Here is a 14,477-nt window from a genome sequence, read left to right on the forward strand (position 1 = left end):
ATACAATATGCCAATAATAAGATTGACTCATTACCTATTAAACAAATACATTAAAATAATAAACAAAACCACTAGTAAGATGGACCCATTACCTGTTAACCAGATACATTATAATAATAAACAAAACCACTGATAAGATTCAATCTTTACCTGTGAAAACCCAAATACACACAGGCATCAATGTCTGGTCTTATCCTTTTTGGCCACAAGATGGCGCCTTGGTTCTTAGATTGTAATGGGAAGACATAATAACGTCAGGGTTTGAAGCCTACTCAATGTGTTACACAGAAAAGATCGTCACTTCTAAATAACTCGACAGAAAGTGCACAAAAGTTACTCTTCACCATAGATAGTTAATGTATATAATCTGGTTCATTGACCAGCAACTTGTCCATACATTTACACCACAATAATGCTCTTTTAACCCAAAGATATGTCTAGCACCACAGAGCAGTCCTTACCTCTTAACAACCAGAGAGAAACTGGCGCCAGAGGGAAGCACGCTCAGAAATGAAAGACGCAAGGGGAAATACGTCACTTCGGCAGGAAGTGACGATGTTTCAAAACAAAAGACTTTTGATAATAAATTAATAATAATAAACAAAACAATGAAAAAAGGGTGTTTTGGCGAAATTCACAAGAGGGACATATTAACCTGTTACATTCACCCCCCCCGAATTTCCCCAAAATCACCTAGCACCAAAGCTGCACTTCAACACTAAGGACGCGCATAAGACACCGCTCAATTCTACCCCTCTGGATCAGTCAACACAAAGATCTAATCTCTGAGTTCAGTTGAAAAAAACTATCCGTAAAACAGATTAAAAGGCGTTACAGGTTGATCAAACCCCCAACCCTTCAAGAACATAGAGGTGCAGTCTACACCCCATTACACCCGATCCCCAGGCACTCATATGCGACAGCGTCCTATCGGTCCCATTTATAGATACGTGTATGAAGTGACTCTAAAGCTTTATGCCACACCATGCCTTGCGAGGCGGCAACAGACCCCAATTAACAGGTTTCTGAACCATGTTCTCTATGAGCCTATTGACTGGCTTGACCATCCTCCCCGCCCTTGTGACTACCCCACCCGCAATCGGAACTCGGACAGAATCATGCTCGGGCAACCCTGAGAGTGGTCTGTCATGTCGGCTGCTAAAGGTTTGAGATAGGTCGGGCTGAGGGCTGTCATGTCTGTGTTCAGAGGTCTGTGGCATGTCCGAGTCGACAACAGGAACAGTCTGTGTCTCTTCAGAGTCAAGTGGACAACTGGCCAGAGTGGAGGCTGTGTCAGTCAGTGCGTCATCCACGTGATCAGAGGGAGGCGAGTCAATGACATCTGCCACTGTGCTTCCATCCTCATTTCGGTCTGAGTCAGACAGGACCCACGATGATGTCCGCTCCCTAGAAGACTCGTCGTCCAAGCCACTGAAATCACCAGCATCGGATGAGATGTCTGAATACTGATCCTCCAGTCGATCACGAACAGGGAGGAAACTGACATCCAACAGCAGGTTCCTGTGGACGACCTTCTGCCGGCCTGAAACATCACAGATTTTGTAGATATGGAGCTTGGGGTTTTTCTCGACAACAGTGTACACCACAGGCTCCCACTTATCAGCTAGCTTCCTCTTGCCCCGTTCTCCCTTGTTGGCCAGCAGCACACGATCCCCAACTTGTAGACTGACGCCCTTGACCTTCTTATTGTACTGACCAGCCTGGTGCGCTTGCTCTTTGGCAGTGTGCTGTTGAGCGATTCTGGCAGCCTCAGACAGGTAAGTCTGGAGGGTCTTAGAGTAGCTGCTAAAATCCACCACAACGGGATCATGCAGGGCAGACCTGAATACAACGTCCACCGGAAGCCTCGGCACACGCCCAAACATCAGGTGGAACGGCGCATAGCCAGTGGTCTCATGGACGGTCGCGTTGTAGGCAAAGGTCAGCGTCTGGATCTGTTGAGGCCATTCTTGCTTGGCTCTGAGAGGGAGTGCTCGCAACATATTTCCCAGGGTGCGATTGAACCGCTCTGTGCCCCCGTTGCCCATGGGGTGATAGGCGGTGGTATGAGACTTGGCCACACCAGACAACTGCAGCAGCTCGGACACCAGTTCACTCTCAAAGTTGGCACCCTGGTCTGAGTGAATGCGCTCAGGGAACCCGTAGGTACAGAAAACACCGTCCCACAGCTTCCTGGCAATCTGTTTGGCCGTCTGGTTTCTGCATGGGAAGGCATGTGCCATTCTCGTGAAGTGATCAGTTATCACAAGCACGTCAACAGAGTTCTTGTTCTTGTCTTCCGCTGACCAGAAGTCGATGCAGACGAGTTCCATGGGAGCTGAGGTCTTTATGCTCTCCAATGGGGCTCGCGCTGCAGGTTCTGGAGTCTTAGCAAGCACACACCTCTCACAGCACCGAACGTACTCCTTCACATCCCTCTCCATGTTAGGCCAGAAGAAACGTTGCCTTGCCAGATGGAGGGTTCTGGCCCGACCTTGGTGTCCTGCCAAATCATGCACTCCCTCCAACGCCTTGTCCATCAGACTTGCCGGCAGCACCAACTGAAGCCTCTTTATCTTGCTTACTGGGTCTCTTGTCTCCCTGTACAAGACACTGTCTCGGACCTTGAGCTTCTCCCAATGTTTCAGCACAGCCAGTGACCTTGCATCTATACCACTTCTCTCCCGCCTGGAAGGACGTCGCTTGCGGACAAGGAATGGCAGCACACCGGCGATGGCAGAATCTTGAAGCTGGTGATCCTCCAGCTCACGTAAGGTGAATGAAGGCAAGGTGTCTTGACCAGCAGGTTGCAGCTGCTGTACCTGGTGAACGAGGCAAGTAGCCCTGTTCTCTGCAGTAGCCGTCCAGTCACTGTGATGCAGCAGGGCAGCCCTTACTTCAGAGGAGCCGCAGGAACCAGCCATGTCCGGTGCGGACTCAGATCCCTGGACCACCTGAACATGCTGGATGCTAAGCCTGAAAGCATCCTGCACTCTGCCAGCTTCTTCACCCTCTGCTTCATGCACCAAGCTACTGTAGGGTTCCTGAATGAGACGCCTGCTGATGGGAGAAGTGAAGGGGTCACGGCTGAGTGCGTCTGCAACAACATTCTTTGGACCTGGGATGTATTTCAAGTCGAAGTTGTAGGCCGACAACTTGTCCACCCATCGCTGTTCATAGGCGTCAAGCTTGGGCTTCGTCAGTATGTGGGTGAGTGGGTTGTTGTCAGTCCACACCGTGAAGCCGTGCCCTTTCAGCCAGTGACTGAACTTCTCCGTAACGCTCCACTTCAAAGCCAAGAATTCAAGACGATAGGCGGGATATCTCTGTTGCGACTTGCTGAGGCTTTTGCTGGCAAAGGCGATGGGGCGTGCCTTATCCTCTCCAGCGGGTAGCTGTGACAAGACTGCCCCTAGTCCGTCCAGAGATGCATCGACAGACAAGATGAAGGGCCTCGAAAAGTCTGGATGAGCCAGCACAGCACAGCTGAGGAGCTCCCTCTTGAGCCTATGAAAGGCTTCCTCACATGCAGGACTCCAGTCTGCTGCGGTCAACTTCCTGAACATGCCGGCACTCCTTCCACCACGGCCCTTCCTCTTCTGGCCCCCTGTCAGGGCAAACAGAGGCTTGGCGATGGCGGAGCATCCAGGGATGAAGCTCTGGTAGAAAAATACCATGCCCAAGAAGGACCTAAGCCTCTTCACGGAGGGAGTGCAGCCATCCTCCTCCATTACGGCCTCCCTTGGCATGTTAGAAATCACATCCACCTTTGTTGGGTCCACAGCAACACCACTCCGGTCGATTACGTGACCAAGGAACTTGACTGACTCCCGCAGAAGATGACATTTCTTCGGACTCAGCTTGAGATTACTGCCCCTCAGCTTCTGGAAGACCACTCGCAGCCTGCTAAGGGCTTCCTCTTCGGTGGGGCCAAATACAAGGAGGTCATCCAGGTAGCAGAGCAAACTGGTGAAGTTGAGACTGCCAAAGATATCCAACATCATCCGCATAAAGGAAGCTGGACTGTTGCAGAGTCCCTGTGGCATTCTGTTGTATTCGTACAGGCCAATCGGTGTCGTGAAGGCAGTGTACTTTTTGTCTTCCTCGCACATGGGGACGTTGTAAAACCCGGAGGTTAGGTCCATTGTGCTGAAGAAGGCATTGCCTCCGAGAGCTGCCAGACAGTCGGCTTGGTGAGGAAGCGGATGGGCATCCTTCAGAGTCCGAGCATTCAGCCATCTGAAGTCTGTACAAATCCTCAGCCCACCATCCTTCTTCCAGACCATGACGAGGGGAGATGCATATTCGCTGATGGATTTGCGGATGATGTCCATCTCCTCCATCCCTGTGAGCACCTGCCGGAGATGTTCATAGTGGGCAGGGGGCACTCTCCTGTATGGCATGCGGAACGGCCGGTCATCTGTCAGGCGGATGCGATGCACAAACCCCTCTGCTTTGCCGCAGTCAAGTGAGTGCCTGGAGAATATATCCTGGTACTCTTCGACAAGCTCAACAAGCTCCTTCTTAGAATGGAAGCTGGCGTGGCACGAGTCGATGTCGAGGGCACTCAATCCGAGGGTGGAGAGCCTGTCCCTGAGGTCGGTATCTGTGGCAGACGGCCTGATACCCTGTCCTGGCCTTCCTGCCTCCGTCGTGCAGGAGCCCTGCTGGATGTCTAGGTCTTCCACCGCAAGGCAAGGTGAGACATCTGCGACCTTGGAGTTGCGTTTCAGGGTGATTGGTCTGGGTGAGAGGTTGGTCATCTTCACAGGCACCCACCGATCTCCCCACATTGGCGTGATAACCCGCCCAACAAGCACGTCTCTCGGTCTGGCCTTAGAGGTGCAAGGCTCCACGATGACCGTGCTTCCTGGAGACACTGGCACATTGCTGGGCAGCCTGCCCCACACCAGGTATTCGCGTTGAGGGAGCAGCGTGATGGCATGGGGTAACTTCACAGTGCCGATCCTGTCGGGGGCCTCGTCTCCCCTCCATCTGGTGGTACATGACATCATATCCAAGAACTGCTCATGATCAGGCGGCGAATGCTTGCCTGCCGCAGATATGAGTTTCCAGTAGGTGTCACTACCTTTCATGACACTCATCAGGTGCTTGAGAACGTTTGATCCGATGATGAGGTCATCGCGCTGACCTGGGACCACTAGAACAGGGACGAAGCATTTCACTCCGTAGATGGTCAGTGTTAAGTCATATATGTATTTGGGGTGAGTCTGTTTTCCTCCACAGCCAACCAGCATAATCCTTCCTGCTGACTGAGGTTCTCCCACTAGGGCCCCAGCTTCTCTGAGCTTACATTCTGCCTCCTCATTCAGGGTGCAAGCCATGGATCCTGAATCAATCATGCCCTTCAGTCCAACTCTGTCATTCACTGTGACCTGAGTGTAGAACAATTCACTGAAAGCTGGCACCTCTGCTGATCTTTGAACCACGACTTCGCATTCTGGCATGGCTGAACAGGTGTTAACATAGAGAAGCTCGAGACTTGACTCATCTTCACTGAGGGTCTGCTGTCCACCCCCCACACTGCCCCTCTCTGAGTGTGGGTGTTCTAGTTTCCCGAAGGCTGATCCCGACTGGGGTCGCCCTGACCTGACTGCCTCTGTCCACGCCTGTTGCAGTCTCTCTTCCAATGACCTGGAGTGAAGCATGAGAGGCACAGATTCTCTCTCCTGCAGTGCATGAGCGTGGAGTGGCCGGTATCACCGCAGACCCGGCAGTTCCTCGTCTGAAAAGGACCCGGAGCAAACTGTCTTGGCGGGGGCGGTGCCGGTGCATGGGCTGCCACCTGCACATTCTGCTGTGTCATCATGCGACCCAAGAGGCTGAATAGAGCACGCATGCCATCCACGTCGGCCTCTGCAGTGAGGCCCGGAGCCGGCTGGCGATGACCTGGCTCAAAACCAGGTTGAGCAGTGGCCACTGGTACCGGGTGAGGGGCGATTAGCACCTGGGGAAGTTGTGGAGTGAGAGCGGCTGTTGGAGCCGGAATGAACTGGGCTGCTGTGGGCGAAAGCTGTGGGGTTAGTGCTGAGACCGATGGCACATTGTATGCTGCCGCAGTTGAGACAGCTGAGAGATGTGAAGCTGTGCTGACATGCACTGGCGGTGGTCTCTCCATGTGCTGTGGTATGGCCGTCTGGGTGTGGCTCAGTACATGTATCTGCGGGGCTTGAGAACGGCCTTGCGATGACCTGAGCTCACGCTGGTGGCTGTCGATGCGCTCCTGAACCTCGCTGGTCGACCATTCTTCAGCCGCTCTGATGCTGAGCCTGTTAAAAAGGACCGGGTCTGGACAGTACTTGATGAACATCATCGACACTTCACGTCCTGGATCCTCCACACTACGCCCCTGCCTCTTTAGACACTCGTCTGCAATATCAATGGCATTGTTCAGTCTCACCCAGTACTCCATCACTCCCTCCCGCTGCAGTGGCTTGATATTATAAAAGTCAGCCATGGGCATGGATGAGTAGGATAGCTCACCGAAGTGCTGCTTCAGAATGTCAAAGATCAGGTCGGGAGTCTTAATGGGGTCGAGTGTGGGGTTGTGTCGTAGCGTAATTCTCACTACATCTTTCGCCCCCCCCATTAGCTTAGACAGTATCTCTTGTGACTGTTGGTGTTTCGGTGTGTTTTTCTTTATAAGATATACCCCCATTACTTCCACCCACTCACGAACGGAGTATTTATCACTGCCATCGCCCCTGAAAATTGGTGGCTCCTTAACATCGGACTGCATGACGAGCTTTACACCTGACAAATTCAACTCAGGGGCTCTCTGCTCCGATTTAGGGCTCTCTGCTGACATGGACCTATTAACACCCCTGTCACCCTGTAACTGGGTCGCAATCGACTGACCAATCTGACTGGCCAACTCTGAGATGAGAGCACTCAACTCTACGTGAGAAGCTGTTTGTGGGCTTGGTAATTCATACCGGGGGACCTGGCCACCAGTGGAACAAAACCGTGGGGTTTGCAACCCACCCGCCCTAGGCGTTTGGCCTTCATCTACATGAGAAGCTGTTTGTGGGCTTGGCAATTCATACCGGGGGACCTGGTCACCAGTGGAACAAAACTGTGGGGTTTGCAACCCACCCACCCTAGGCGTTTGGCCTTCATCACCCAAAAACCAACCTCTCCCAAAGCCCACCCCAGATAAACTCTCTCCTTCAGAGACCCCAGCCCCTTCTGAGTTAGCTGCTGGTTCCATGCCAATTGAGAAATTCAAAGAACTATACAAAAATAAAAATCATACGTACATAAGTACATATATATATAGTCACACAATATCCAATAATCCAATGTTCCTATTTGACACTTTAAAGTAATTATTCTCCTTTTTTTTCAGCCTTTTCTCCTTTTTTTTTTTTGTATAAAACCTTATCTAACAAAGTATTTGCTTTATTCTATTCGACACTTTGAAGTAATTATTCCCCTTTCTTCAGTTGTCAATCTTTTCTCCTTTTCTCCTTTTTTTTTTCTTTTAAACCTTATTCAAAATGCCCCACACGGCCAAGAGTGACCAACTTGAAACGAAGGCGATCTTCAGCTTCCCTCGGCGATCGAGACGACATCGATGGCAGAGAATCCGAAGGTCGACGGCACCAATGTAACCCGATGGTTTAGCTTGCGTTGTGTTCTGGTGTACTGTCAAGAATCAGGCCGGACTGGATCTCAGGTTGTTTATTCACCCTCTCTGTGAAAACCCAAATACACACAGGCATCAATGTCTGGTCTTATCCTTTTTGGCCACAAGATGGCGCCTTGGTTCTCTTAACAACCAGAGAGAAACTCTCATTTTAATTCACATTGAAATAGCAATTGGAGTTTATAATACACTAACTCAATACCAAAAATAATACAATATGGGTCACTCATCCATCTGTTAAAACAGATACAAAATAATACAATATGCCAATAATAAGATTGACTCATTACCTATTAAACAAATACATTAAAATAATAAACAAAACCACTAGTAAGATGGACCCATTACCTGTTAACCAGATACATTATAATAATAAACAAAACCACTGATAAGATTCAATCTTTACCTGTGAAAACCCAAATACACACAGGCATCAATGTCTGGTCTTATCCTTTTTGGCCACAAGATGGCGCCTTGGTTCTTAGATTGTAATGGGAAGACATAATAACGTCAGGGTTTGAAGCCTACTCAATGTGTTACACAGAAAAGATCGTCACTTCTAAATAACTCGACAGAAAGTGCACAAAAGTTACTCTTCACCATAGATAGTTAATGTATATAATCTGGTTCATTGACCAGCAACTTGTCCATACATTTACACCACAATAATGCTCTTTTAACCCAAAGATATGTCTAGCACCACAGAGCAGTCCTTACCTCTTAACAACCAGAGAGAAACTGGCGCCAGAGGGAAGCACGCTCAGAAATGAAAGACGCAAGGGGAAATACGTCACTTCGGCAGGAAGTGACGATGTTTCAAAACAAAAGACTTTTGATAATAAATTAATAATAATAAACAAAACAATGAAAAAAGGGTGTTTTGGCGAAATTCACAAGAGGGACATATTAACCTGTTACACAAATATGTACAAAATACAGTACGGCTCAATACACACAATTGTTAAGGGGATGCAGACTAGAGAAAGACGTTTGTCTTGTTTACATCAGGGTCCCCCATTTTCAATTCATAATGACATTTATGACATACACAACATACATGACATCATGACATAGGGACATACATGACATACAGGTATATAGTACTGTTACATTTATTGTGACATATACAATATGCAAATATACAGTACTGTTACCCAGAGATCCTAACAGAAAATATATACATGATGGGGAGGAGACTGTACATTAGAAGGGGGGGGTTGGACATTTATGGTGGCTAGGCTGGTAAAGCTATGCCTCCTAAAGTGTGGAAACGGAAGTACAGGAAGTACCGGCTACAGGCTTTCCGGTTTCAACAAAACAATTATAGAAACGTGGGAAGTGCACAATATTTGCTCGTTTAAGCCACTGCAACGGCTTTGCCTGAAGAATTTACTACATGACCGGGACGTTCTAGCTTGTTTGCCGACAGGATTCTGGAAAAGTTTGGTCCGTTCGGAGGCAGCTTCCAGGGGAAGTACATACACCGGAAATTCTACCCCATACACACTTTCGGCCGTAGTGTTTTACCAGTCTTTATCTCACGGAGGAGATAAAACTGGGAACAAGGTTATATGGTGGAAGGCCAGTTTATAATTGCAGCCTCCCGTAGGTACTCTTTTAGCGGTTTTGAATGTGGGTAGGGATTCAATTTTTTTTACGGCTGTGGGTAGGAGGGCGTTCCACATTGTTGTGGCATAATTGCGAAACGTGTTTAGTCCCTTGTTTGTGCCGAATCTGGGTTGCACATGATTTGTGGTGTGGTATTCACTGACATTTGGGAAGTATTTCGACATGTACATGGGTACCTGAGTGGTGTAGTGTATCTTGTAGACCAGGCCCATTGCAAGTTGCTGTACTCTGTCGTCTACTCTATCTAAGCCATCCTAGGTAGTCAAAGTGGGCAGGGGTGAGGTGGGTTTTAGGAGTAAGGTCAAGTAGTAGTCTGACCAGTTTGTTTTGCGATGTTTGTAATCTTGTTTTTAGCGCCTTTGAGGTGCTTTGGTACCATGAGTACCCTTGAATGAATGCTCCTGTTAGAGTCTTCAGGGTATTCTTGTTTACCAGAGAGGAGATCCGGTATAAGAATCGAGTTTGTTGGTTGACTTTTTTGATTACATTGGATGCCACAGGAAAGATTTGCCATATGCAGATTCTGCCTAGTTCCGAGCTGAGGGTTTTTTCAACCTGTAACTTGTTCTTGTCAGAGACCAGCAGGGCTGAGTCGTCCGCAAACAGGAACAAGTTGCAGTCACAAGCTGACGACATGTCATTTGCATAAATTAGGAACAGTAGCGGTCCTAGTATGCTTCCTTGTGGAACACCACAGCTCACTGTGAGGGGGGGGGATAGGGTACCGTTTACCTCCACCATCTGTTCCCTCCCCTCAAGGTAGGATTGCATCCAGCTCACTGATAGACTATCAAAACCAATTGCTTTTAGCTTGTCAATCAGAATGGAGTGATTGACCGTGTCAAAGGCCTTTTGTAGGTCCAGCATGACCATGCCGCAGTATTTGCCTGCGTCCACCTCTTGTTTGATGTGGTCATTCAAATAGAGAAGGCATGTGTCAACTAATAAAGGGCTTGTTAAGTTGAATCAGGTGTGCTGGTCGTGGAATTTAACAAATACATGGAACGGCTGGGGTGCTTCGAGGAGAGGATTGGGAAGCACTGCTCTAGAGTAGGTTTTGAGGTCCCTAGATGTGACTGTTTTGTGACAACTTTTGTTTTAGCTTTTTGCGGGTACAGAATATCATATAATGATCACTTAACCCGCATGCTATCAGTATCACCCCTTTGTTGGAGATCATGGAGCCTAAAACAAATTGAAAGATCAAGTCACTAAGTCTGAGTATAGCTATGACTTCTTTATTAAAATTATATATATATATATATATATATATATATATATATATATATATATTCATGGCTCCAAATCAAAGCTAATGTTTGATGTTTTAACAGAGTAGCCTACCAAAACATTGTAACACGTTATCATTATGAATTGAAAATGGGGGACCCTGATGTAAACAAGACAAAAGTATTTCTCTGGTCTGCATCCTCTTAACAATTGTGTGTATTGAGCTGTACTGTATTGTACCCATTCTGCAATCTGTTAATAAAATCTTCAATCAATCAACATGAGCATTCCTTTCATATTAGGCCAAGTGTTGGATGGATTTGCTTGCTGGCTGGGTTGTAGCCTAACATCCAGTTTCACATTTTCAAATGATATTGACGTATAACATTAAAGTAAAATCTATTGGTTCATCCATCCTCTCTCCCTCCATGTATCCATCTATATATCCATTATTTCCCCAGGTTGCAGTAGCCTGTCCCTGAGGAGTCACACGTGTGGCGAGCTGAGACCAGAACATGTAGGAGAACAGGTCACTCTGTGTGGCTGGGTCCAATACCTCAGGTACTACTACAAAGTTACAATACTACTACTAGTACTAATACTGCTACAATACCCCACAACAGTCGCTCAGGAGGTAGAGCAGTCATCTGGTAATCTGGAGGTTCCTGTTTCGATTCCCGCTCCTCCCGGGCAGCGTGTGGAAGTGTCCTTGAGCAAGGCACTTAACCCCTAATTGCACCAAGGTTGGCACCTTGCATAGTTGCCTTCGCCATCGGTGTGTGAATGTGTGAGTGAATGGGTAAAATATGAGGAACAAATTGTAAAGTGCTTTGGATAAAAGCACTATATAAATGCAGCCATTTACCATTTACTACTACAATAGCTCAGTCAGTAATGGACTATGAACAATGCCTGTCAAATGAGTAAGGGATAATGTATAGCTACGAGGTCATTGTCGCAAAATAATTGACCGACACAGAGTTTAAAATACCGAGCCGCCTCGGCGAGGTGTTTTAAACGTCAGTGAAGGTCAATTATTTTGCGATGATGACCGAGTATAGCTATACATTATCCCGCTTATTACATGGCTAACTTACTAACAATATACCTAATTCATTTTACAAAATCGACAAGATGAGATCAAATGCAGACGCAGTTGTTCTGTGGCTCTGTCAGCCCAAATAAAGTGATTATTATTATCGCCGGTGTTCGCCCGGCAGGTGTGTCTAATTGCACTGAAACAGTGTGTGTCAGTGGGGCTTGATTACTCCAGCTGCGAAAAACAATAATCACCGGTGGTTATCGAAAAATAATTCACCGCTGTCGGGGGCTATTGACCAATCACAATCAAGCATTTCGGCGAATGTTAAAACGCCATGTAATAAGCCATACTATTGTCTCCATAGCTACAATACAAAACACACGATGGGTCTGCAAACATCGCTAAAATGGTCAATAACGCTGGTGCCAGGCGGTAGAGATGGGGAAAGTCGGTGGCGCTTAAAGAGTTAATAAACAATATTATACCATGGTCTCAATAGGGGTGGGAATTAGTGGTCTGCAAGGGCCTTGAAATTAAGCCTGTGCCCAGCCCGAGCCCATGACATTCAGGCCCTGCCCGACAATAAGCCTGACTGTAATGCAACATTTGAAGCCCTAGCCCGAGTTAAAGCCAGAAAAAATAATATTAGACGTAAACATTTCTTTTTTCTTTTTATTTGTTTTAAATATTCGAAACACGGTTTTATATGAACTTAATAAGGGGCAGCGTTTTTCTACCTCAGGATCTTAAGCCGTTTTGAGGCTGGGCTCCAACCACTGTGTGGCCTGGTGACAATTGCCACATTGTTATGCAGCTGGAAATCTCTGACATCACTGATATGCACGTTTTGAGATGACTCAGTTTGGTGAGGGTGAGGGTTGTGAGGGGAATTGGAAGAGTGCGCCAATATGAGAATTAGAGACATAAGTCTTATTGATATAGAGCCACACGGCCGGGAAACGGTACTGAATACTGGGAAAGGCTAATTGTAAGATAGTACCCCTTAAAATTTTAAATGTTGTACTCTGTTTTTATAAATAGTTATTTCTTTTATTATTATTGTTCTGTTATCTCCCTGTGAAGTTCTGTGTATTGTTATTATGGTTATTGTATTGTGTTGTCTTGTTTTCATGTTAAGTAATAATAAGTAATAAGTAATAAGTAATAAGTAATAAAAAAAATCTGACTCTACCCATCCACGACAGTTTGCTAGTAACCCGGCTAATCTCTCCTACCCTCCTACAGCCACTAATACACCTGTCACAGTACGGGGAGGCTTATGGAATTGTCAATCAGCAGTCAAGAAAGCTGACTTCATTACTGCCTACGCCCATAGTCTAAATCTGCAGCTCCTGGCTCTAACTGAGACCTGGATAACCCCCAATAACTCATCAACACCTGCAGCATTATCTACAAACTATAACTTCACTCACACACCTCGACCTTCCAGACGGGGTGGAGGCACTGCCCTCATGACATCTCCTTCATGGGCTACAAACGTAACACCACTCCCAGAACTGTCACTCTCCTCTCTCGAATATCATGCAGTATCTGTCTCTAATCCTTTCAATCTCACCATTGTTACACTCTACCGCCCTCCAGGTCCGCTCGATCACTTCACAGATGAGCTGGACATGCTTCTTAGCTCCTTACCGGAAGATGGTACCCCTCTCCTTCTACTGGGCGACTTCAACCTGCCTGACTCATCTCAGTCAGTCATAGTAGTCTCCCTCCTACAATCGTTTGACCTGACTCCCACTGCCATGCCTCCCACCCACAAAGCAGGCAACTCCTTGGATCTCATATTTTCCCGTAACTCCAGCATCATTAACACCACGGTAACTCCCCTACATGTATCTGACCATTCCTTCATATCCTTCTCACTAACTCTCATGCTTAACCGAAAGGTCTTCACCCCAACTCAAACAGTCTCACTCAGACGCAACCTGCCCTCCCTATCCCCCTCCACCCTCTCCTCTGACATACTATCCGCTCTACCTTTGAGTGACACCTTCTCTGCTCTCTCCACAGAGATGGCAACCTCCACCCTCCTTTCAGCCCTGGCAACCTCCTTCGACAAGCTCTGTCCCCTCGTTGAGAAACCTGCCCGCCGTTCCCCACCCAGTCCATGGCTGACAGATCCAGTGAGAGAACAAAGACAGGTCCTGAGAGCAGCTGAAAGGAAGTATAGAAAGTCACGCCTCACTGCTGACATCGACACATATCACAACCTCTTGTTAACATTCTCCAAAACCATCACTAATGCCAAAGCTTCTTTCTTCCACCATAGGATCGAGGCCTCTGCCAAGAATCTTCGCAAACTGCATGCTACCATGTCCTCCCTCCTCACTCCCCCCCCACCCCCCCCTCCCTCATCTTTCTCTGCCGAAGACTTTGCGATCTTCTTTGAGGAAAAAGTGGAGAACATCCGCAGCTCCTTCTCCCAACCCCCACCCGTTCCAAATGCTGAATCGAGAACCTCATCCTTCACTCTGTCATCTTTCTCTCCCATTACAGAAGCAGAGACCCTGACACTGGTAACGTCAAACCGTCCGACTACTTGCCAGCTGGACCAGCTACCCTCCCCACTCCTCCAGACCATAGCACCAGACATCCTCCCATTCCTAACTGCAACCATCAACTCCTCACTCAACTCGGGGGTGGTCCCCACCTCCCTAAAACAAGCCAGAGTCACGCCGCTCATAAAAAAACCAACCCTGAACCCTACTGTCATAGGCAACTACCGTCCTGTCTCTCTTCTCTCCTTCCTTTCTAAAACACTTGAACGTGCTGTATCCAACCAACTTACTACTTATCTCTTACAGAATGACCTCCTAGACCCTAATCAGTCAGGCTTCAGGACTGGTCACTCCACAGAGACAGCCCTCATTGCGGTCACAGAGGCAC

The 14,477-nt window shown here is 47.6% G+C and overlaps 1 protein-coding gene across 1 annotated transcript in view; it reads left to right on the top strand.

Moving 5' to 3' along the window:
• dars2 (aspartyl-tRNA synthetase 2, mitochondrial) overlaps positions 1-14,477 on the top strand; it is a 116,490-nt gene that overhangs the window by 1,129 nt on the left and 100,884 nt on the right. Inside the window, exon 2 of the mRNA XM_084327421.1 lies at positions 10,990-11,089. Coding sequence (XP_084183547.1) covers positions 10,990-11,089 — 100 coding nt within the window. The remainder of the gene's footprint in view (positions 1-10,989; positions 11,090-14,477) is intronic.

The sequence above is a fragment of the Notolepis coatsorum genome (assembly GCF_963971535.1).
Source record: "Notolepis coatsorum genome assembly, chromosome: 13".
Classification (NCBI taxonomy): domain Eukaryota; kingdom Metazoa; phylum Chordata; class Actinopteri; order Aulopiformes; family Paralepididae; genus Notolepis; species Notolepis coatsorum.